Below are 25,778 nucleotides of genomic sequence, written 5' to 3'. Positions count from 1 at the left end.
CCCAAGAGACTCAGCAAATGCCATTGTTATTGCTCTTGCTTGCCTCCCAGTCATGGGAGGTAAGACCCTATTGCTGAGGGCTCCATGTACTTTGGACATAGGACTCAGGATTTTAGCTGGAACTGACGGGAGAGCCTCCTCCCTGAGGAGGTGTACCAGTTTCCATAGTACCGGAAATTGATATGCAAACTGCCAAGGGAGGAAAACGATCAATAGTCCTACCCAGCTGTAATGAGCAGAAACCACAGGACTAGCATGGCAAGATATCCCTAAAGCTGCAAAGGCGGCACTTCCCCTTGATGATAACCAACATCTGGCTAGCAAAGGCAGCACTTCCCCTTGATGATAACCAACAGCTGGCTAGTTGGACTTAAAGCCCATTCAACAGGCAGGAAATCATCTGATACTAGAAATTTACTCAACTACCCAGAACTAATGAGGTCATGGGTCTTAAAGAGGAAACTCCACCCATTACATAATTCTTTACTGCATCTGAAATACTTGTTCCCGTATCCACAGGTGAGTGTAGCTCTCACCGGTTGTCAAAGGGCTTGTGTTCCCAACAGATGGAGACTGTTGCAGAAACCATTGTTGGTCAAAATAGGGAGAACAAGAGACCACAGGGTGCTCAGCACAGGCGAGTACATCTAGCACACAGCCCCTGCACCCAAGGCTCAGAGGCCATCGAGAAAGAGAGAAGAGTGCATGATCTGCATCGAGAAAGAGAGAAGAGTGCATGATCTGAGCAGGAGGTCTGATGTGAGATTGTACTTTCTAGCCATCCTAGGGAAACTGAACACATGCAAATCTCAACAGTATGGCTGCCTAAACAAGACCTGAACGACTCTGCATCAGTTGATACCCCAGTGCAGATGGTGGAAATCTCATGGGCCTTCCCCCTTGATAAAGAACTATGAGTGTTTAACAAGGGGTTGAGGGGTTGGGGGGGGGGGGGAGGGAGTTAGTCTTTTTGAGCCCTGATGATTGGTTCTTCAATACCGAGTGATTGCTTAGTCCTAGAAACATGTTCATGCAAGCAACACTGTCAGTACTGAGTCATGTTGTACTGAGTACTGACTGTACATTTATTCATTTATGTTTATGTGTATATATAACAACAAAGTTAAAGAAGAGGAGAGTGTGAATTTTGGAGGGGAGGACCTACAAGGGGTAGGAGGGAGGAGGGGGAGGGGAGAAATGACTTAAAATAATTATATTTTAATTACGTAAAAATAAGTATCTAAAAGGGAGCCAATGGGTAGTTATGCAAAAATTAGCTATCAAAAATTAATCCTGCCAATAGTTTTATTTTTAAAAAGGACCTTGAATTTCCAATCCTCCTGCCTCCACCTGCTGGGTGCTGGGATTGTAGATCTGTACCACTATACATTGTGTCTGTGTGGCTGGGCATCCATTCCTGGCTTCCTACATGCTACGTAGCTGCACCAAGTGAGCAGCCCACCCTCAAGCTCTGCTTTCTGTTGGCTTGTCCTAGAACACAGCAAGCCAGGACACTTCATTGCTGTCCTCCGTTCATGTGTTTATTCTATTAGTGCATTCTCTGTCATCTCCTGTGTATATGATCTGTTACTATGTATATGTTTCTGTTACTGCCATGGGCATCTTTCTTCTTCAGATATTTTCCCTACAGTATAACCTCTATTTTTGACACTCGATTAAAATTTTGTCCATTTCTTCATTAATGTTCCTTCCATTGTCAGACAAGCCAAATTTTCAACTGAGTTTCATTGAAATAACTGAGCATTTCTTTACTATATCTAATTGAATCTGGAATATTGTAATATTACCAACCAAGACTAAAATTGAGTGAGATAAGAATTAACTTCCTTCTCTCTACAGATTCCTGTTTGCATGTGTTCTCAGGAAATCTCTTTTTAGTGTGGTATTCTGACTATCACTGTATTTCTTCTAAACTACAGCTCATAAAGGCTGTCGCAAGAGTATTTCCCAATTCCTGGAGACATTCTTATTTCCCTGTTGCTGTGTCCCCTCAAACTTTAAATACTGACTACTTCCTATACTGTAGAAACCCAATTTTCTTAATTACTTTCAGTGACATAATTCATTGTAGTGACTAAAGACTTTACCTATTTAGGACAAAGGATTTGATAGTGGTACAATCTTAACACAGTGATTACTCCTGGCTGCCTGGTAGTTTTCTATGCAAATGAGCCTGAACTGAGTGGAAGGACACATTTTGTAACCTGTGTTATCAGAAAAATTCAGATAACATGACTTTTATAATAGACATTGGCTCAGTTGTGGTTTAAAAATTATTCTTCTAGAGAGCTGCAAAAGGTATATATAGACACATGGAATATCAGCTTGGAGATACCAAGATTCCTCTGCCACTCTGCTGAGGTTGTGACCAAGGGCCAGGTTTGTCTGTGGCTTGTGGAGGGACTGTGCTGACTATACAGCCTCTAATAGGGTCAGTGGAAGATGTCATGCCAGAGTCAGCCAAGTCTCCTCCATAAGTACATGGGCATCTTCTTCTCTACCATGTCTTCAGAAGAACTCCTTGGTTCCTTGGACTCTTTTGATGCTAGAGAAGATGACATATTTCTGGTTTCCTACCCAAAATCTGGTGAGTTTCCCCCTAAAATGTACTAAAAGATACAGAGATGCAACAGTAAGAGGTATAGAAACATTGTTTCCATTTACTTAGTGTTCTATAAGATACAGAGATGCAACAGTAAGAGGTAGAAACATTGTTTCCATTTACTTAGTGTTCTATAAGATACAGAGATGCAACAGTAAGAGGTAGAAACATTGTTTCCATTTACTTAGTGTTCTATAAGATACAGAGATGCAACAGTAAGAGGTAGAAACATTGTTTCCATTTACTTAGTGTTCTATAAGATACAGAGATGCAACAGTAAGAGGTAGAAACATTGTTTCCATTTACTTAGTGTTCTATAAGATACAGAGAAGCAACAGTAATGGAAACATTGTTTTTGTTTCCATCTCAGACATTTTTTGGGGGTGGGGGGATGACTTTCAAGGATTTAGATTTCTTACTTTAAAAAGACTCAAGTGAAATGATTGAAGCTCTGCTAAAGTTTTCCTCTTCATTTGATTTATGAAGGTGCACAAATGTTGATATATCATATGAAATAAGCAAAATAGCTATGTGATAGATTCCCATTGTATCTTGCCCAGATCGTCCTGATGACTAAACAACCTTTGCTCAGCTCATACTTAATTGTCTATAACTTTTTTCATCTACACTAATAAGAGCCGTAAATACTTTCCCTGCTAAAGTTTTACTTCAGAATCGATTCGTACAGAGTTGTACACCCATGGGTGTCATTGAGTAAGTAATGCCACTCTGTACTTTCTTGGACTTAGTTCTATGATAATTTTGTTTGTTATGTAACATCCAGTTGCCTGCTACAATTTCCTTAGTAGTGGTCACATAGAGACGGTGGCTACAGTTAAGGTGTTCAACAACGAGCAGCCACGTCCAGTCAGTTATGCAGTGTAGTCACCAGTTAGATCGGGTCATCAGTGTGGGAAGAAGCAAAGTGCACAAAGGTCAGGGGTTTTGAGAACACACACACACACACACACACACACACACACACACACACACACACTCTGCTCAATTTCAATCCCAGAGAATCTGATGCCCTCTTCTGTAGACAGCAGGCACTCACAAGATACACACACACACACACATCTGCAGGCAAAACACTCCCACTAATAAAATAAATAAATCTAAGAAAGAAAGACCTTTGTAAAGTACACTTAACATGAAACTTAGAAAGCAAGACAGAGTATTTATTGTTCAGCCATGAAGTTGTTCATGTTACACATCACTGAAATCACAATGAAATAAGACACTAGCCGGATTTAACCTCCTTGAGGCTATAGTCTTCAATTAACAAAATGCCTCCCCCACCCCCACCCCCAAGCTTCAGCTTCTCTGCTGCAAAGTTGGGCTACAGCTATCATTTGCTTCAGCAAAGTGTGGAGTTGTATTCTCTGCTGGGTGTGGGGGAGGGATGCTCAGGGAAGAGCACTTGTGTAGCATGAAAGGAAAACAGGGTTCGGTCCCCTGTGTCATCCCATGTATAACAATCCCCCCCCCCCCGTATTGCAAACAAACATGAGAGCACCGGGCCAACCAGATGGCAGGCACGTGGCTTAAAGCACTCGCTGTGTTAGCCTGGGCACATGAATTTGATCCAGGGAGCACCGAAAAAGGCAGAAGACAAGATCAACTGTGCAAAGTTGTCCTCTGACATTCACTCCCTCACATTATGTGCAAATACAATAATAACAGATTCAATTTACAACAACACCATCCCCACCCCCATCCCACTTCCAAAACACTGAAACTCAAACAGAACTCTGTGCTTTCTTCAGAGTCTATGGTATCAGCCTTTTATCTCTCTGAATACGACGCACATTTATGATTTAAGTGCTTGGTCTGCACAGATACTGTTCTACTCATACAGAGAGATCTATGTGTCACTCTTCAAAAGGTGAAGGGGGAGGTGAACACACACATATGCCATAGTAACTGTGTTCTGATGTGTGTTCTAGCAGAGGAAGGGGCTGGGTTCCATGGGAGACAAAAAGGGAGAGTAACTGCGGAGGAGGGGTGGTTGAGAGGAAAGAAGATAGCCTATAAACGGAGAAGAGCTTGTGGGCTTTGGGAACCACATTAGGGAACACGCATGTGAGCTGGTGAGCAGAAGGGTCTAGAAGGGAGCACTAACAAATTATTTTAAGGGAAGGACACAGCAAGTGTCCTGTGCAAACCTCTGCACTCTTGTAAAGGGAAACTACTCCACAAACCAGGTTAGCATTTCACCAGGTTCCAGGGGTGTGAGAGTCAGGACTGCTCACAGCAGTCACACTTGCCGAATTCACATAACCTACTTGTGCTCTCAGTGCTTGGCTGCAACATGTAATTAAAACTGCATTCTCTTTTCTGTTTGTGTGCAGGCACCCATTGGCTGGCAGAAGTCATTGAGCGCATTCCCGACGCTGGCATCACACTCACTTCTCCTATTGAATTGGGAGACATTTCTAAATTTGAAGAGCTGAAAAGGATACCTAAGAGAAGAGCTATCCCGACACATCTGAACTATGAAATGCTTCCTGTGACTGTGAAACAGAAGCAGTGCAAGGTGGGGGCTGCTGCCCAGGGGCGGCCTCGGAATGTTCAGTTCTTCTTCCCAGGGCAGCCTCGGGATGCTGGGTTCTGCTGCCCAGGGGCAGCCTCAGATGCTCAGTTCTTTTTTTCCCCCAAAGATTCATTTTCCTTTTATTTGATGTGCAAGTGTGAGTGCCTTCAGCTATGTATGTGCACCACGGGCAGGCAGTGGTGTTGGAATCCCAAAGAAAGACTACGTTGTCCTATAACTGGAGTTACAGGCAGTTGTAAGCCACCATGTGGGTGCCGGGAACTGAACCTGATTCTTTGCCAGAGCAGACAGTGCTCCTATTCACTGAGCAGTCTCTCCAGTTCTGGGGCCCTTAGGTTCTTGCCCTGTCGTGGAGCTTGTTGGTAGCAAAGCAAGTGCTATTTATACTTAATTATTTTATTTTTTTCTGGGAAAAAGTTATTATAGGAAGAAATGCTAAAGGATGGTGTCCTTGAGCCATTATTAACTCATGGGTCATAGTTCTTTTAAAAGCCAATTATAATTTGAAAGAACACTTTCCGTTTCCACAGCTTTCTCTCCCTCTTTTACATTTTCACGGAGGTATTTTTACATGATAAAGGGAAAAAGAGAGCATGCTTTTTAGTTCATGTGTAATAAATATTCTCAATTTGCTTGAAACGTAGCTACATAGGAAAAACAATACTAGGAGCAAATAGCCCAACAAGAAAAGTGAATTTCTAGAATATGGTGCCAGCATTCACTGTAATCTTTAGGAATATGTGGATAAGGAACATTTTGATCAGAAGTAAAGCACAAAAATAGTAATGTTTAGAAATCAGAAACAAGACATGTATAAAGTTCCCAGAAACGAAGCCTCTTCCAACCACGTCAGCCTTTGTCTAACTGTACAAATCAGAACAAGGCACCTGTGCACAGGGTACAGACAGAGAGAAGACCCTCTTTCCACAGTCATCTTGTGGCCATAGCTCTGCGCTGGCCCCTCTCCTATACAGATACAAGTAAACACAGCCAATCAGGGCTGGGCGTCAGGGCTTTGCTCTGTCTGTCAGAACAATGGAAGCTTAACTAAATTACATTTGCAAAACTCAACAAACCATTTTCCTTTCCAACAGGCTGTTTCTGAGATAGTCAGAGAGGGAGTCAAACAGAAAGACAGAGGCAGTAAGGCACTTGCTTTTCTCGTGAGTGGGTTAAATACAAAACAGAGAGGGAGAGAGGAGACATGGAAGAAACACTGGAGAGGGAGGGAGGGAGGGAGGGAGGGAGGGAGGGAGGGAGGGAGGGAGGGGAAGAGTATATCTAATTCCAGTAACTGATGACATTCTCAAACAATCATTACCAGCCGGGAAGTTTTGTGTCTGTCCCACACATAGGACACACGTGGGTCGCAGGTCACTTGAGCAAGGACCCTGAGGCTGAGGCAGGTCCCCTCTACCCTGAAGGTGCAGCCTTAAGGTGTACCCTTTCTGAATGGCACTGATGGGAAGGAACTGAGCCTCTGCCCTCCTCCTCCAGAAGACAGGAGTGATATTAAATGACTCAGCAAATACTTTCTTATCTAAGTCAATTGCAGGTCCCCTGGTTGTCCATTAAAACACAAGCTGCACACCTTGTTCCTATCGGCTCATGACACAATGCTGCATATAATTAAAGATGTAGGTCCTTCGTGGATGTACTTGTGGGTTAGTCCTGAGGGCCTGAGAGCCAGTTGAACTTTCCCTACCTCTGCAGGGCTGATCAGACCCGAATGTCCCTCTAAATGTCCCTTCCTCCAAACCTCTCAGTTTCACTTGGCCTTTTGTTCTGCTTTTTAAAAAGGCATTTCATGTCTATAGGTGGTAGGCTTTCATGGGTGTCTTTGCACCTCATGTGTAGCTGGTATGTGTGGTTGGGAGGGCAGAAGAGGGGGGTCGGAGTCACAGACAATTGTATTTACTTCTTAATCTGTACTTTCCCTCACTCTCTTTCTGTTAGGAAAATCCATAGTTTGAAATTTATATTTTGTTATTCATTTTAGGATGCTTAATTATGATTTTCCTTTTGTTATTTGTGTGTGTGTGTGTTTGTGTGTGTGCGTGTGCGCACATGCTTGTGTCCAAGGACACCTGAGGCATTAGATCTCCCTGGAGCTGGAATAATGGGCAGCTGTGAGCTGCCCAGTATGAGTGCTGGGAACTGAACTGGGGTCCTCTGGAAGAACAGCAAGGGCTCTTAACCATTAAGCCATCTCTCCACTTCCCCATGATGCTTTAGCTAACGTCCCTTGCCCCGGCTCTCCTAGAGTACCACCCTGACTTTTCTTTATAGCTCCTAACTTCCTCCAGTGACTCTTCAGGCTTCTCAGTTTACTCCAACATCTATAAAACCTGACTGGATTGTTTCCCCGCGTCTGTAATGCAGACATACACCACTCCAGGGCTCCTTCAGAGACTTGCTTCTCTGACACGCAGCTGTGTCTGGCTCCTCAGTGCAGGCATCAGGTTTGCTACTGTGTTCCATTTTGGAGTTTTAGAAGTGAGTTCAGTAAGCCTTGGGTTTCTGAGGTTCTGCTCTGGAAGCCTGGCACAGGAAGAGATGGCCCGGGGTCTGTGAGGTTGCTTCGTATTAGAGTGTAAGCTAGAGAGTGTCCTGGGTGGGGCTGGGTAAAGGTTGTTCTTCATTCCTGACACATTGACCTTTACACGTCTCTCAAGTAAAGCGGGGCCAGCATTCATATGGATCACACACACACACATCTAGACTATGAACATGCTACTGAAAGATAGCAGCGTATTAACATCGAATTCTGCCTTATCTGGGTAAACTGTGTCTGTCCGAACTGTCGTTACAAATCAGAGAACATCTCGTCCTTAGCCTATGCAGTGTTGACTATGATCAGAAAGGCTCCATTACCTAGCTCTTCTATTGATCTCTGGAAGATTCTTCTTGTTCCTTTTGTAATCCTGTCTTGGAGCTCCTACAATGCTCTATTGTCAAGAGAACATTTGATTGTCTGCCTGTCAGTCAACTATACACTGAGAGAGGGCTCAAATCCTTCCCGTCTTTCTAGTTGATACACCCTTGGAGCCAAGTCATTGAATATTTTCTGGTATTCAGCACACACTGAATACATGTTTGTGGACTGAATTATAGTTGCTGTATTCCTAGGCACTGGGAGGAAATCTTAGAAGTTCTTCTGGCGAAGAATTAAATTGTCAAAAAGGGAAGGTCCAGACCTTAGTTTTCCAATAAGAGTAGTTTCCAATAAGACAGTTTGGAAAAAATCTTGCTGTGTGCAAATGTTGCCTAATATATAGATAACAAAAAGTTGTTTTGCCTAACAATGGATAGAGGTTCTCCCATGCCTGGCTCTAAAAGATAGGACCACACTTAGTAAATGGTTTAAAAAGCTGTCCATTGGACTGTGAGCACCAGTAGCCACTGGGGGCTGGTTTAAAACACAGCAAGCTAGGCCACCTGTAGGACCTCTGGAATAAAAATGTCCTTATTAACATTCTTCTTGGATGAGTCTTATGCACACTGGGTTTCCAGAGACTGAAGCACAGGGCCTATTTAGTCATCAGCTAATGCTATTGGGGGGGGAGGGGGGAGGGGGAGAGGGAGAAAGGGAAAGAAAACGGTGGAATTTGCATAGATAAGTTTTACCTGTAATTTTCTTTTGGGAAATATTTTGTGTTGTGGCTATTTTTATCCTAGGGTAAATTGTTTGTATTTTTGAAACAGATTATCTACATCGTCAGAAATCCGAAGGATACAGCCGTCTCCATGTTCCACTACTACAGGGACAACCCCAATCTCCCTTCCACGGAAACATGGGCTGCGTTTTTAGAGCTGTTCCTCAAAGGAGATGGTAAATATAGCAATTATCACTTTCTTATTTTAAATTGGGTTTGTTTACTCTGTGTGTGTGTGTGTGTGTGTGTGTGTGTGTGTGTGTGTGTGTGTGTGTGTGTGTGCTCATGCACTGGTGTGTAGAGTCCTAAGGAGAACATTGTGTGCCATGCTCTATCAAGCCCACCTTCCTTCCTTGAGTTGAGGTCACTGAGCTTGGAGGGGGGCTGGTGTCCAGGGACCTCAGAGGCCCTCCTGTCTCCACCTCGGCCGGGCTGAGATCACTGACTTGCCTCTAGACACACTCTGCTGTCTTGTAACCTGGGTGCTGGGATTCAAACTCAGGTCCTGGTATCGTGTGCAGCAATGCTTTGTGAACCATCGCCCAGCCCTAACAACCACCTTTTAGAATTCATTAAATACCGCTGAACTTTCTCACCCAAAATGAAAGCTCGCTCCCACCTTTTGATGGAGCCTAATTGCCGGTTTCCACTCATGCTCTGAAGAGAGCAGTCCTTGGTTCTTCTAAGGCAAATTCTTAATCACTTCAGAGTCATTCTGAAGGCCTGTGGGTAGGAGCATGCTTGTAAGCTACTTGTAAAATCTTCAAAACAGAGATTGATTCTTTTCTTCTTAATTCTTTTTTAGTTTTTAATTAAAAAATTAAATCTTAATTTTTTTCATATACCACCAGAGTTTGTTGGGGTTTTTTTTTGTTTTGTTTTGTTTTTTGGTTTTGTTTTGTTTTGTTTTACCCCATGCGAGGTCATTAGACACTCAGCGGAAGTCGGTTAGGTAGCCTGGAGGTAGATATCACAAACAAATAAAATACATATGCACACATAAATCCTCCCAAAGAAACCAATGGACTAATCATGAGCAAGTTGGTTTCATGAAAGGTAACAGAAAACAACTGATCCTCGAAGCAGCGTGAGACTTGGTCTGACAAAGCGCTCAGGGCCCCTGGTCCAGCCACCCCGCCTTGCCTTGCCTTGCCTTTGTTCCTCTCCCTCTGACTCAGTGATGTTGGAGAGAACTTTAAAAATGTTTAACTTTCCCCTCACAAGACAAGGTTTCTTTATGTAGCCCAGGCTGTCCTGGAACTCACTCTGTAGAGACCAGGCTGGCCTTGAGCTCAGAGATCGATCCGTCTCTGCTTCCCAAGTGCCCAGCTGAAAACTCAATTCTTAAACAAATATTAAACAACGATAGTATGCCAATGCAGTGAAGAAATTAGGAGACAGGAGTTTAAAATGGCGAGTGCTTAGAGAACTCCATCGCTTTTGGGTGTCTCTGTAAGTCTTTCCTAGTTACGCATTTAGTGAACAACTTTCACTTAAAGAATAAGTCACAAAGAGTTGACAGTCTAAAAGCCTGGAGTATCTGACTTTCTGCTAATGCCCCACACCCACTCCATCCTGGACTGCTAACCTTGGTCAAAGAACCTACTTATATATTACTTTTTTGAGTTTTAAATTTTTTAGCGTTTGAGGATTTCACCCTTGTGAATAATGTCATTTGACTGTGACTGCTCCCTACTTCTCTCCCATCTCTTCCCGTTGTTATCTCTACCCCCTCTCCCCCTCCAACGTCATGCACTCTCCTTTGCACCCACTGAGCCCTACCCCTGTGCAAACATTGCCAGCGCTAAGTGGACATATTTTAAATTTTGCTGCCAGACTCTCAGCTCTCCCAGTTAGTTTCAGTGAGGGTGCAGCAAGCCTAGCCTTAACCGGAGATCAATACTGACAGCCCCCCCCCACCTCCACTCCCCCCCACCCCCCCACCCCCCGCTTCGGGGATTGTGCGACTCAACCCCTTGCGATGTAGTTTCCCCCTTAACAAATGCCACATCTAGCAGAATTGTGACGTGACGTGACGTCCCAGGGCTGCTCAGTACTTTACATGATTCAAACACACCTGGCCTTTATGTGACTCCCACGACCTCCCAAGAATGCTGTAGGCTAAGCCTGAACACTCCAGCCCCGACCATTAACCTCACAGGGCCACACACCCCACATACTGGTTCATTCTTATCATTGTGTGACTCCCATGTGACAGACACTTAGCTAAGTGTTAGGTAAATATTACCTTATTTCACCCTCACCAGAACTTGTGTGGTAGGTGCTATTATCCTTAGTTTACAGCTCCAAGGGGTGACAAACTAGGGATGCCAAATAACTCACTCACGGATACATAACAAATAATGAGTAGAACCAAGATTTAATTATTATTCCAAAATCTTTCCCATTACCGTGGTGCCACAATGTGTTCAGTCTAAAAAGCTGCCTGATCATCTTCTAAATATTTAAAGATGGTCAGCGTGCCTCGCTCTGCCCCGACTCTATCTTTAGAATAAGCAGAATCTAAACACACATTTTTTTTTCAGAACAGACCCCAAGTCTGCTTTTTCTCAAGAGGAGACATGCTATTTTTTGCTTCCCACTTTGCAGACTGCGGCTGCCTCCCGTCTCCTTGCCTGTGTCCCAACCTGGCCATGTTCTTATTATGACTGCACCCAGAAGGTGAATACACCCGGGTGAGGTAGAGGAACCAGGGCAGTACCAGGGTAACCCCACTCCTCTCCTGCATTTTGGTTTTCTCTGGCCATAGCCATACAAAGGGCCAGTCCGGGCCGGACCGGAATGTAGCAAGGCTGACAGGTGCTGGGGAAATGTTCAGCCAGCGAGCACCACACCGTTTACGCAGACATCCTGGTAAGAGAGGCAGAGGATGGTTGGAAAAACACCCTAGGCATTTCTCTTACACCTTGGGTGAATGAATAGATATTTAGTGGCAATGGGATCGCATCTATAATGACTCTACCACTGGGTTATGCCATCCTGCGTCAACCCTGGGCACGTCATCTTGCGTCAGCCCTGTCCTCACCGTCTGCCATTTAAAAGCTTTATTTGAATGTGAGCAGCAACTTCGCTTTTTCTATTTGTAAGTCAGAGCACAGATATATAATCCCAGTACTTGGGAGATTGATGCACGAAGAGGACTAGGGGTTTAAGATTATCCTGGGCTATACAGCAAGTTCAAGGATAGCAGAGGCTACATGACACCATCTCAGGGGAAAGACGTCGTCACCAAACCACAGGAAGGGTAGCAACAGAATTGCTGATGCTGCTGTGCAGATGCGTACATGCATGGGTGTGTTTCACACGCAAGGGGAGTTTGAAGGACTCCGGAGACAGTGTTCCTTCTTTTGCGGCACATGGTGTAGTAGAGAGATGTGGCTAAGGTGGAAGGCAGGGCATCAGTTCTGGTCTGCACGTCATCCTTCGTGACTTTGGACAGCCTCACAACTATTTAGAGAGCCGTGCTTCACCTACAAAGAAGACTAACAGAACGGCCCACCTATAGGATCGTTCAGAGTTGAAACTGGAGTACTTGCCTCGGGACACTGCAGAAATCCAGCTATTCTACTAGTCATGGAAGACTTTCTAGTAGCTTCACACGGAGGCAGGTGTGCATCAAGGAGGTTATTTTATGATGAAGGTGCTAGAATATGCTGGGCTGGTTTTCCTATGTACACTCAGCTCCTGCTTATATAAAAAGGCAGGAGGGTAAAGATACAGACAGACATTTATGTAATTAACCATCCACTTTACCTTCCTGGTAGTACTTTGTCAAGTTAAACAGTAACTATAAATTATGCTCTGGTGATATCAAGCCACATTAATAGCTCAATTAAACTAATATCTGAACATTGGACTCATTTTTACACTTCTAGCTCCCTTTCAAACCTTGTATCAGAGCTGTGTATTTCCTAGGCCTTCAGTTCCGGAAAGTTTTGCTTTATAATACAGTGGCTGTATTTTCAGAGAGATTTCTAGAAACTAAGAAATGCATTATAATTGCTATCCGGCAGAAGGCAGAAACAGCTGGCGCATAGGATAGAGCATCAACATAATGCTCGTAGGTGGGGAGGGAGCCGTGGGGTCACAGGTTGGAAACACATATCATGAGTCTAAATACAGAGCCGTAAAGTCCTGTGGCAGCACTGACAGCAGCAGGAGAGAGAGAAGATGATGAAGTGTCTTGCTTCAATACTGAGTGGCTTTTTCTTCTCTTGTCTATTGAAATAAGCATTAAAGTAGCAGGGGAGCATTGCCAGGGAGACAGCGGAGTGAGCCAACCAGAGGGAAGCAGAGACAGAAAGGGCCAGTAGGGAACCGTAGGAGCTGTTCCGCAAAGCCATCACAGCTGTCGCAAGACAGGGGTAACACAGATGACTGTGGCTGACGGTCAGTGTCCTCAGTGACCTTGGTGGCGTGGTCAGGTTGATTGAAGACTGGGGGCTGGGGGGTTACTATTCGAAGGACATACCATCCCAAGGAAACTTGTGTTCTATAGGAAGGGGGCAGAGTTCTGGAAGTTTCTAGTGAGCAAAGTTTCTGACTTATTTTTCAGACATATAGATTGGGTGAGCCTGAGCCAGCTCTGCCCACGGGCATTCAGGAGAAGAGGAGTTTTGGTTGGTAGGAGAATACAATCCAGGCATAAGCTAAAGGCAGAAGTGGGGAGAGAGGACGCAGTGACTGTAAAGATGAGGGGTAGGCTGAAAAGCAGTTCCCCTCAAAGAAGGGTGTGCCTTTATTTTAGAAACTGAATTTTCTTTATAGTAAAGGGCTGTTAATGACTTGGAAAATGAGGGTTCATGGTTTTAAATGTAACTCAGTTTGTCACTTGAAAAATCTTACCCTTTAGGGATTCCTCTGCGCGCAGTCGTAATGTGCTTTTTCCTGCTAGCCGGGAAGGCAACATAGCATCTCGATTCTTCCAGCTGCCCTCCAACCTTTTGGAGAAAGAGGGAATATATATTCTTCTATGACAAACAGAACAGCTGCTTTTCAAATTATGAGCAGCCCAGACTCTGAAAGTCATTCTTAAATGCACATTGCAATTAATTTCTTTCTGAAAAAGCCATAATGGGCAAGGTTGATTCCATTTAACCAGTGGCCATGACTCAGTCTATTGCTGTCACCGGCTGCAGGAGCCAGGCTTCTCTGTCAGTCCGAAGGCTTCTGGCAGCATCAGAGCTGTGGTCGATGGCCCCATGTGGGGCCTGTGGGTACTGGCAGGAGGCAGAGGGGGCAGACCGACTTTAGTCTGAGACCCCGCTGATTTGAGATTAGGATCAAATCAGGCTTTGTTCCTTAAGGCTGCATGAGAGAAAAAGCAGTCCTCCTTCTGCAGGCATCTGAGTCTGGGAAAAGGGTGGGTAGTCTTAGACATGCGATCCTCCACTGCCGTGGTGGTCATTTGGGCAATGCTTCGATAAGATCGGACTCCAGTACAGCCTGAAGAACTGATAAGGAAGAGCTAGCAACTCTTTGAGGAATTTACTGTCCATTTCTCTGGGGTGCCTGGGTAGAAGGCCAACTCTGTGTTGGCATCGTAGCCGCCCCAGAACTTCCTGGTTTAAAAAGACACAGCAAAGCAAGCGAGACTCAGAAAGACAAACACCATGTGTTTCCTCTCCTATGAGGATTCTCGACTTCAGTGGTGACTGTGTGTGTGTGTGTGTGTTTGTGTGTGTGTGTGTGCATGTAAGTGTATATGAATGTATGTGTATGAGTGTGTGTGAGTGTGTGTGCATGTGTATGAATGTGTGTGTGCATGTGTGTGCAAATAAAAAATAGCAAATAATAATCCTCTACATGTATGAAAAATCACAATGAAATGTTATTGTGAGAATGAATCAATTAATAAAAAGAAATATATATGCACTTGCAATTTGTTTCCTCAAAATCTGAAATCACCAAAAATCGCAGTTAGTTAATTAGGTAATTATATTGTGATGATATGCTATCATATATAATTAATTCTAAGCTTTCTTATTCAAAACATCTCATGCAGTGTCTAGCAGGCACTCGGGGTTTCCTAAACTCTGTGTTCTGAGTGAGTAGGCGTCAGGAGTTCTCCACGCCAGCGTCTTCGACATGGAGGGCACAAGCTAGAGTTTGCCTTTGGGGTGATACTGAGCCCTGGAAGGATGCGTTTAAACTTACTGTGCTTTATAAATCGTGTTCAATTGAGTTGGTGTCCAGAGAGGACTAGAGCATGCTTTGTTTTCTAATCGTCACTGCTAGGGAGGCTCTATGTAATGACTTTTGAGACTTGGGACATTTTCTAGGCTATCATTTGACAAGGAAATGTGGTGATGCTATCAGCTGCAGAGACATTCCTAAGGCTGAATCGGTCTGTCGAGAATATTCTCAAAATTTATTATGCTTTTAATTTAGTTTAAACTTTTAGTCAAATAAAATAATAATCATCTTAATTGTTAATGATCACTAATCATCATAAGATCCTTTTTACAAACCAAGTTTTAAAACTGGGCATGGCAGCTCATGGTTATAATCTTAGCACTTGAGAGGCTGAGGCAGGAGAAGTACCATGAGTCTCAGAACTACCCTGGGCTATATAGTGAGATCATAGCCCAGGGAAAACGTTTATAAACTTTTGTTTGTTTGTTTTTGTTTTTCGAGACAGGATTTCTCTGTGTAGCCCTGGCTGTCCTGGAACTCACTTTGTAGACCAGGCTGGCCTCCAACTCAGAAATCCGCCTGCCTCTGCCTTCCGAGTGCGTGGTGGCACACGCCTTTAATCCCAGCACTCGGGAGGCAGAGGCAGGCGGATTTCTGAGTTCGAGGCCAGCCTGGTCTACAAAGTGAGTTCCAGGACAACCCGGGCTATACAGAGAAACCCTGTCTCGAAAAAACCAAAAACGAAAAACCAAAACCAACCAAACAAACAAACAAACAAAAAGAACAACAAAAAACCCCAAAACCAAAAAACAAAAAGCAAAAAACCTGAAATTATGAATGACCCTTTAAAGAAAATGACTGATTTTTGATGGTTCCTTAGAAGAGCTTTAAAAGTGCAGAATGTAATTACTGAGAAAAATGTAAGCTTTGATTTTGCTACTACTTTTTATGGTGATAAAAACTATTTACTAGAAATAAGGAAAAAAAAAAAAAAGGCCCACAGGACTGTGAAGGTGTGGCCCGCAGCAGCCACTCCCCGGGGTGACATTGTAGTGAAATGGGGTCTTCTGGGTAGTCTCTCTCCAGACGTGGGCGAGTGCTGAGGTGGACGAGGCCAGGCCGGGTACGCCATCATTGTAAACAATAACTCTAACGCACTTCTCTTCCAGTTGTGTATGGTTCCTGGTTTGATCACGTTTTGAGTTGGGAAGAACACAAAAACGATAAAAATGTCCTATTCATCTTCTATGAAGAAATGAAAAAAGTAAGTCTCGAGCAGCTCAGCTGCTGGAACCAAATTAAGAGAGAACTCGCTGAGTGTGGGCGTGTGTACCTTTATCCCCGCCCTCGGGAGGCGGAAGCGGGCAGATCTCCGTGAGTTCGAGGCCAGCCTGGTCTACATAGTGAGTTCTAGACCACCCAGGATGACCGAGAAACCTTGCCCAAAACAAACAGAACAATGGGTGGATTTCGCCTTAAAATTCAGAGGAATGAATTGGTATGCGTTTAAGAGGCATGCTTGCTCACTTAACTTGGTTTTCGCTCAGGATTTTGTTAAGAGCCTAAAGAAAATAACTGCTTTCCTCGGCATCGACGTGAATGACAGCGAGATGGCTAAGATCGCTCGGAGTACGTCATTCAGTGAAATGAAAAGTAATGCGGCCAAAGAAAATTGTGATCCCAATCACGTCATCTGTGCCCTCACGTCCGACAGGAACCTGGTGTTCAGAAAAGGTCTGTGGATAAAGGTCTGTGGGCGGGGTGGGGGGTGGGTGGCTGGGCAGGAAGGGGCTGCAGCTAAGGCTTTTGCTGCGGATCGCTTGGCTCTCGGTTTCTAAAACAGGTTCTTTGCTCATCTGGGAGTCAGCCAAGAAGACTGGAAATCCTGCGGAGATAACTGTGCCCATTCTGAGCATGTGCAGACTTCCGTTTTCATTGTTTCCTAGGCAACAGCAAAGCCCCCCCCGCCCCACTATGTATGTGGTGTTGAAGTTGTAATAAGTGATGTAGAGACAGTGGATGGTAATGGGAGGATGTGTGAGGAGGTTACGTGGAGGTTTTATATAACTTAGGTGCCATTTTGTACCAGCAACGAGCATCTCAGAATGTTGGAGACTTCGAGAACTCTGGAACCAATCTCCTCTACGTGCAGAAGGATGGCAGCAGTTACGTTTCAAGCCTTCAATGTGTATAGAAATACAAGAAAGGGAATTAAATCTCCCCCACTAAGTCTCCAGATTTAAGTTAGAAGCAAGTAGGAAATATCTGGAAGTAGAATATTTAAAAAAATTTTTTTTCCATGCAAGAGTATTCTGTCTGCATATATATCTACCCCATGTGGTTACAGTTCCCAAGAAGGTCAGAAGAGGGCATTAAACCCCCTAAAACTGGAGTTAAATAGTTGGTTGTAAACCACCAAGCCAGTAATCTTAACCTCTGAGCCATCTCTGCAGCCCCTAGAACTGTTTTGAAGTGTGTAAATTTTTATCTAGCTACAGGAGAAATGTTTTACAACTTACAAAGGCAGAATGTTTTAAGTACATGTGCACGCCTGATTCTTAACTAAAAAGCAAATGTCTATTCCCCTTCTTGTCCCAAAGGAATATAGTCAATGCCAAGCAACTATTTGCCAACTCTTGTGTAAAACAAATATTACCCTAACTTTTCAAATTTGCTATTGTTGAAATTTAGTCTTATTTATGCAGAGTCACAAAACCAAAGCTAAGAAACGAGGCAAGCATTCAATTCAGCAAGTATTAATAAGCTGTTAATTCTAGAGCTAATATGCAAATAGTGAATAAAACATAGCATCTCTCCTCCAGAAATTCATGTTCTAGACAGGAATGCACAGTGCTAACAGCAGGCATCTGTGACTATGAATGTGGGTCGGGGTGTGGGGGCAGGAAAACACGCCTCCAGTAAGGGAAGAGATCCTCTTCAAGGTAGATCCGGGACTGAAAGTTTGAGAAGCGGTTATAAAAATGGTAGGTGAGGATGGCTTTCCAAGAGAGCCAATGCCAGCGAGGGGGCGGGGTCAGAACCACCGGGAGAGCCAATGCCAGCGAAGGGGCGTGTCAAAACCACAGCTGCTCACACAGTCACTTTGTGTGAGCTGGAAGACACAACAGTGTGCTGCGATGCAGTGGGCCTGTGCAAAGCACAATGAAGGAGAGAAGATATTGGTGCCAGAGAGCTTAATCTTCATGAGAAGCAACCCCTCCCGTCCCCTCCTTGTCCCTCCCATTACCTCTCCTCCTCTCCCCTCCCATCCCCTCCTCTCCACTTCCAAACCCTCCCATCTCCTTTGATTCCCTCCCACTCCTTCCCATTCCCCTCCCATCCTCTTCCCTCTTCCCATCCTCTTCTGTTCCTGGTTGAAGAGGGGACCTAGCACAAGCTGGTCTGTGTACTATAGTGGCACCGGCAGAGTATAAACATGCTTAGAAGTGAGTGAAGTGAGACAGAAGAACCAAGCAAGATGCCATAAACTGTTTAGGTGAGAAACATTGTCAGCCACCCCTGCTCGCATTACAATTAGTTGAGAAAAGTCAGTCAGGGAGCCATTAGCAGCTTGTGCGGCAAGGCAGAGTAGTCTGGGTGCGAGCCAAGAGCTGGAGTGACAGAAGACCCTAATGAAGCAGCCCAAGGGAGCCAAGAAAAGATTTGGACCAGAATTAGACAGAAAGCCAAGACCAGGCACGCGTGGCAACCTGTCAGTTCTTCATGGGCTCTGAGCAGTTTCCACAGTAGTGTGTGGTGGATGGTGGGAAGGCTTGACAAGAGAAAAAGAAGAGCAGAGAGGAGCACACCGAATGAGCTGTTCGTGTTGAGAGAGAGAGGGGGAGAGAGAGAGAGAGAGAGAGAGAGAGAGAGAGAGAGAGAGAGAGAGAGAGAGAGAGAGAGAGAGAGAGAGAGAGAGAGAGACAACCCTGTGATGGTTATTTTCCTGACCTTCTGTGGTTGTAACCCTGGAGAACATCCCCAGATGAAACTCTATCCGCACTACCTGTAACTAACAGCATGGAAGGTTCACCTGTGTATGGTTTCTTTGCACTGGATGTGAGCGTGGAAGACTGGTGTCTGCTGGACACATCCAGTGTTGACATACATCTATACACATGAAATAATGTAATCTTTAAAATAACAACATCAGCTACAAGAAAACCAAGCCAAACCAAACCAAATGGTGAGCAAGTTTTAGTACACAGGCCGCAGTCTTCTAAGTTCAGATTCACAATGTCTTTCTTAATATGATCTCAGTATATTAATTTTCATATGGACTGAGCATGATGGTGTACATCTTTAATTCCAATACTCTGGAGACAGCAGCAGGCAAATCTAAGGCCAGCCTGATCCACATAGTATGTTCCAAGCCAACTATGGAATATGACCATGTCTAAAAATATTATATATGTGTTTTTAATAAAGTATGTAAAATGTGAAGAAAGGAGCCATCCCTAGAACATCATACATTTCATTTCTGGAGGTAACATTGTGCTGCGTTCAATGGAGCCATGTGTGTCTTCTGAACACATGACATAAGACGTCTACTCTTTTTGTTGTTGTTGTTGTTTTTAAATTTTTTTGTTTTTTTGTTTTTGTTTTTCAAGACAGGGTTTCTCTGTGTAGCCCTGGTTGTCCTGGAACTCACTTTGTAGACCAGCTGGCCTCGAACTCAGAAATCTGCCTGCCTCTGCCTCCCGAGTGCTGGGATTAAAGGCATGCACCACCACAGCCCCGCTAAGATGTCTACTCTTGATTACACACAAAGAGTACATGATAGCCCCTAGCTTGAAAGAGTTTATAAGCTAATCAGAAACAAAGGACCACGGAGAACAAGTGTAGCGATAAAGTAATGCGCCGTTGGTGCTATGACAGGGAGACTCCAGGGATGGAACCTGAGCCCCAAATTTGACAAGGGCAGCATACTGGAAGTGAGGAAGGCAGTTCTGGGGGGGGGGGACTTAAAAACAGGATTTTTTTCAAATTAAGAGAAGCTGGCAGACTATGTACATTCATCATCAAATGCTTTGTATGGAAAACTTCTGTATGTTTATTGTTCTCCACTATTCATTCTATAGAAAAGACATTTCTGAAATTAAGGTGAGCTACCCATTCCTACGGTGCAGTCTCAGACCAGCTCTCACTGTGCAAGCTCGCAAGGGGGCAAACCAATGAGCTACCTTTGTGCTCACACTACTGGGTCACATTTAGACTAGATCGTCCTGGCCTACTCCAGAAAAAAATATTTATTTATTTTAAATCTTTCTCTAAATAAATAGTTATAAACTGTGGAAATTAATATGCAGCCCTCACAGAAGAGACCAAACACTCCCATTTGATCGCAAAGCTGGCAGAGTTCTTCCGTCAGTGTTGTGGGTAGAGACTGATTCTTGCCTGATACATTTCCTGTCTTTCCAGGAGTGGTGGGTGATTGGATAAACTACTTCACTCCGAAGCAGAACAGGGTCTTTGATGAACTATTCACGGAGAAGATGAGAAACAGTGACGTGGGCAGATGCTTGAAGGAGTATGCGCATTCGCAGAATGCGTGATGGAGTACGCGCAATCGCAGATGCATGAAGGAGTACGCGCAATCAGATGGGATGTGAAGTGGATTTCGTTCTCTGCCGCGTGGCGCCTGGGAAACATGTAAATATGCTTTATTGATGTGGAAAGCAGATAGTTCTTTCCGTGAAAAAGACGTACTTCAAAAATGTGTCAAAAGCGGCACTCACGAGACTCTATTCTCATCGTATTTGGTGACAGCAGAATTATTAATAAAGGGGGGGGGCATAAAATTCTCCAGTCGTTGAACTCTGTTCAGTCCATTTTCAGCGAGTTCTGCTGGTTCCTATGCAGAAAGAGCGGTTATTGCAAATCCTCCATCAGCTGCTCAGACGTGGAAAGGACGAGAGGGATTAAGTCACATACCTGAGAAAATTTTATTTTCTGCCTATTTAGTCAATCATGGCCTGTATCTTAACGTTTTGATTTCAATATTTCTAAGTGTCTGTGAGAAATACTTTTCGAAACCACAATAACAACAGATACTATCTTCTCAAGCGGGAGAAACCCAATACCTGGTCTCATTCATTGGTGAACGTGGTTGCGCACGCCTGCATTTTCTTAATGTTACCACAAATTACAAATGTTCTCATTTTACAATTTTGAAAATGGACTTTCCTGTTAGGTTTCTACGCTTCTGGTTCTTTATAGTGTTTTGAGTAGGCATGCTCTCCTGCAGACTGGGTCCTAACACTAATCCAGTTGCTGCAGCTCTCTGTAAGGTGTATTACCGATGCCCTCCACTAGAGAGCACTGTAATGACACCTCCGTGAACTTCAGTGTTCACCCACATAGTTCTCAGGACAGCCGCTGTAGTAGAATCTCCTAAGCCTTGCTGAGAAATCAAGATTGTACTATGATTGCTCCTAATGCTGAACTCAAAGAGGGAGTTTGATTTGCTGAGTTCAGCTGAACTCTTTGATTTTTATACCCTAAGTGTATTATGAACCTAGGTGGATGTTTAGTGACCAATCTGTTGGGGTCTTTTGTATATAGTTGATAATTCTGCAAGAAGTTCAGTTTGTACAAATCTTCTGTGCACATGCATTTGTTACAAATAAAGAGCATTCTTTTTGACTTTGTGCAGCTCTTACCTTCGAAATAACATTTCTAATGGTTTCTAGTGGCTATAGCCACATACCTTCTTCAAGTAAATAATGATATTGAAGGTCAACGCAAGGTCATCTGGTGCAGCTTTCTCACTGGAGCTAGGAGGACACATGGCAGAGCTGACTTCACACCTGCTCTTGGTGACCAAGGTGGACGAGACCATCAGAGTCAGGCTCAGGAGACGGATGAGACTGAGAGGGAAGAAAGGAAGTCCCACAAGGGTGCAATATCTCCTCATAGCACAGAAGGACCCCCCCCCCCGAAGTAAGATCAGACAAACATCTCATGGCATTTTACTCTTCTAGATCTGTAAAGTAACGTTGGTAAGCTGTAATTCAATTTTGATAAGAATTTGGGGATAGTCAGTAACCCAAGGATGTAACCAAGAATCTAAACTCTCTGTCCATGATCAGTCAGTGTTATGCGTGCCACAGACACAGAAGGAAGCTTGAAGACTCTCTCTTCTCAAACTGAAGCAGAGTGGTTCTCTCTCTTTGAAATTTTAAATTATTATTATTATTATTATTAATCATTCCATTTGTTTACATCTCAAATGATATCCCACTTCCTGTTTACCTCTGTGCCACCCTCCCCCAACCAACATCAGCCCTCCCCCCTTCCTTTTGCCTGTATGAGAGTGCTCCCCCATCCACCCACACTCTCCCACCCTACCGCTCCCCCGTCTCCCTACTCTGGAGCATCAAACCTCCCTGGGGACCAAGGGTCTCCCTTCCCGTTGCTGTTGGGCAAGGCCATTCTCTGCTACATATGTATCTGGAGCCAAAGGTCCCTTCAGGTACACACTTCTTGGTTGGTGGTGTAGTCTCTGGGAGAACTGGGTCTTCAGGCCAACCTAGGCTGTTCTTCCAATGGTGTTGCAATCGCCCTCCGCTCCTCCAGTCCTTCTGCCAGTGCCCCCACCAAGTTCCCTGAGCTCAGCCTGATGGTTGGCTCCAAGCATCCGCCTAGTAGAGTGGTTCTCAACCTGTGGGTCGCAGCCCCTTTGGGGTTGACTGACCCTTTCATAAGGGGCATCCTAAGAGGGTTGAAAAACATAGATGTTTACATCACAGTTCATAGCAATAGCTAAATTACAGTTATGAAGTAACAACAAAAATAATTTTATGGGTGGGGGGGGTCACCACAACAGGAGGAACTAAAGGGTCACAGCATTAGGAAGGCTGAAAACCACTGTCTCTAGCAGGTTTCCACAGAGAACCTTTTAGAAGGAGGCAGATGAGATGTTTCATGTACCAGCATGATCCACACAAAAAGAGGAAAAAAGAGGGGATGGAGAAGCAGGGCCCTGGCAGAGGCTGAGGGGGAGACCGGGGCCCCAGTGCGAATGAGAATGAGGTGTCCTGAGTGTGCAAGCAGGTCGATGCTGTCAGCATTCTTTCTAGGCTCCTCCTCACAGTTACCTGGCAACAGCCAGGTGTGCCTGACTCACTATAAAAGGGGCTGCTTGCCCCTCCTCACTCTCTTCCTCTCTTCTTCCCCCATTCCCCTCACCCTCTTTCTTCACGTGTTCATGGCCAGCCTCTCTCTCTCTCTCTCTCTCTCTCTCTCTCTCTCTCTCTCTCTCTCTCTCTCATCTCTACTACTTCCTCAACTCTCTTCCCAATGCCCTAAATAATAAATAAACACTATTTCTATATTATATCTGTCATATAGCTAGTACCTCAGGGAGAAGGGATGCATCAGAGTGGGCCCGCAGAGGCACCCCCTCCCCCCCACCACACCGTGCCTCTACCAAACAGATCCCCGGCTTCTTTCTCTTTTTTATAAAACACAACAGATGCGCATCGTGCTACTTAGTTTTCTGTCGACTTGACACAGGCTAGAGTCATGTGGGAGGAGGGACTCTCACTGAGGACATGGCTTCATCGGATTGGCTGGTAGGCAAGCCTGGGGGCTTTATCCTGATTGCTGATTGAGTAGGAGAGCTCAGCCCACTGTGGGTGATGCCACCCCTAGGCAGATAGTCCTGGAGTGTATATGAAAGTTAGCTGCAAGCCACGGGAGCAAGCCAGGAAACAGGGCTCCTCCCTGGCCTCTGCTTCAGTTCCTGCCTTCATGTTCAGACTTGAGTTCCTCTTCCGGCTTCCCCTTCATGATGGTATCTAACCCTCTCCAAAAGCCTTCTCTGACACTGCTGACACTCCCAATGTCCTGCCCTCCATTTTCATTTCTCCTATGGATTCTCCAGGGTCACCACTCCAGGGTCACACCATTTTCCTTCCGACTCTTAGCCGTTCCAGCTTTGTATTATAAGGTAAATGTCTATCTCTTGCCCTTACTAGTTAAGCGTCCTATCCTTTCCCATTGCATGCTCACCAGGCTCGGACCAGCCCACCCCAGCCAAGTAGATGTGCGACAACCATGGGGTGTGATCTGGGTTCCCAGACAAGCTCCAGTTCTTAATCTTCCAGAAAGCTCAGTTCTGATACCACAACCCTGGTTTTGTATTTGCTGAATGCTTCATGTCTGCATTTAAACCTCATTGTTTGTTCCCGCCCCACTCTGTTTAAGCTCCAACACACTGGACTAGCTAGTCATTTCTTCCTAGTCTTACTGAGAGTGTTCAGCCTGCCTCCTGTCTCCCCATAGTGGCTCCTCCTCTCTTCTGCAGGATGGACGTGCTCAATGGTGAGTGAAGACACGCTGGTCCAATGTTTCATCTCACTGGGCCTGTAAACATGAATGTGTGAGCTGACATTAAAAAGTCCTTTCTTATGGCCTTTTAAGGTATACAGTGCATAGTTACTATTTACATAATCTAAGATAATCTAATCTGAGTGTAGTGAAATCATTTGTCTTCAAACAGAAAGGCAAGAAGAAAGACAAACTATGGTAGAAGAGCAGGCAGCTGGGCACAGTACTGCATTCGTGTAATCCCAGCATACTGGAGCAGGATTGCTAAATTTGAGGCCAGTGTGGATCTGGTATTGAGTTCAATACCAGCCTTACTTATGGAGTGAATTCAAGGCCAGCCTGGGCTACAGTGAGATTCTATATCAAAAGAAAGTTAAATAGTACCATGGCATACTTATAAGTATTTTTAAAGTTCTTCTGTGTGTATAGTGTGTATGTGTATGTGTATAGGGGTGTGTATGTATGTGTGTGTTTGTGTAGGCCAGAGGCCAATATTTGGCATCCTTCTCAATCACTCTCTACCTTGTTTCTGAGATGAGATTTTCTTATTGAACTTCTGGCTTAGCAGTTAAGACTCAGCGAGCAGTGAGCCCCAAGGATCAGGTGCCCTCCTGCTTCTGTCTTCCCCGTTTGTGAGGATTATAAGCACACCACTGTGCCTGGACTTCTATGGGGGTTGAGGAGCAGAGCGTAGGCTGTCAGGCTTGCGTGGCAAACACTTTCCCAACTGAACCATCTTTCCAGCCTCCTTAACCTTATCTTTTCCTGGCAATCTCCTCTTGTACTATGTGAGACTATCAAATAGAAAAATTCTTCACACATTTATAAAATACCAATAAAAATCAACCAACTGCACATCAGCGCCAAGGGGGACTAATACTGAGTTTAGATAATTTTCACACCATTGCCTTTTACTTTAGCCTCGTAAAGGGATTAACGCCCCCGGCTCTCTCTGCGCAGGTTCAGATCAAGGAGGAATTTTCTCAGGCCACAGAGTAGGCTATGGAAGTGGCTCCCGTGGCTTCCTTCTCTGGATGAAAAGCTACAGGACACAGGAGCCAATGAGCCATCAATTCAGCAAGCCCCACAAGTAGCCAATTAGGAAGCTAATTAGAGACAACTAATTATTATTCCATTTAGATAAAGAGAATCTGGATAATTCCTTTCCCAAAGCGTGAAGGCTGTCATCTCAAAACTATAACAAACAGATTTGGGCAAATGGATATCAGCAGGTTTTTGGGTTCTCTCCACCTCCCCCAGTTTCTTTGAAACATATGCAGGAGTAGTTTCAAGTTTTCAGCGTTAGTGGTAGTCAGCCAGGAGGGCTTACAAACCCTTAGTAATCTTGGGGCTGTTATCACCATTACCTTTGGGATAAAAGAGGAGACTCTTTGAACGTAATAGGATCAAATCCTGCATCACTCAATAACAGGATAAATATGTGTGTATACAT

General features: G+C 44.5%; 1 protein-coding gene and 1 long non-coding RNA gene across 3 annotated transcripts; one reads left to right on the top strand and one right to left on the bottom strand.

The window, feature by feature from the left end:
* Nucleotides 1–2,387: 2,387 nt before the first annotated feature.
* On the top strand, nt 2,388–21,073 carry Sult6b2 (sulfotransferase family 6B, member 2). Its single transcript, NM_001145390.1, has 6 exons — nt 2,388–2,608; nt 4,978–5,162; nt 8,886–9,012; nt 16,162–16,256; nt 16,540–16,726; nt 20,414–21,073. Exons 1-6 carry the CDS (start codon nt 2,464–2,466, stop codon nt 20,545–20,547), a joined length of 873 nt encoding a protein of 290 aa, NP_001138862.1. The 5' UTR covers nt 2,388–2,463; the 3' UTR covers nt 20,548–21,073.
* On the bottom strand, nt 20,022–23,149 carry Gm46981. Of its 2 annotated transcripts, XR_001785407.2 has the most exons (3): nt 22,475–23,149; nt 21,702–21,861; nt 20,022–20,846 (listed from the first exon to the last, which is right to left on the bottom strand). It is a non-coding gene; the product is annotated as a predicted gene, 46981 (long non-coding RNA). The 2 variants fall into 2 exon arrangements; XR_003956545.1 differs by lacking the exon at nt 22,475–23,149 and having other exon boundaries at nt 21,702–22,149.
* Between the last annotated feature and the right edge of the window lie 2,629 nt (nt 23,150–25,778).

The sequence above is a fragment of the Mus musculus genome, chromosome 6 (assembly GCF_000001635.26).
Source record: "Mus musculus strain C57BL/6J chromosome 6, GRCm38.p6 C57BL/6J".
Taxonomy (NCBI): Eukaryota; Metazoa; Chordata; class Mammalia; order Rodentia; family Muridae; genus Mus; species Mus musculus.
The sequence above is the reverse complement of the archived record's forward strand: the minus strand, read 5'-3'. Positions and strand labels throughout refer to the sequence as shown.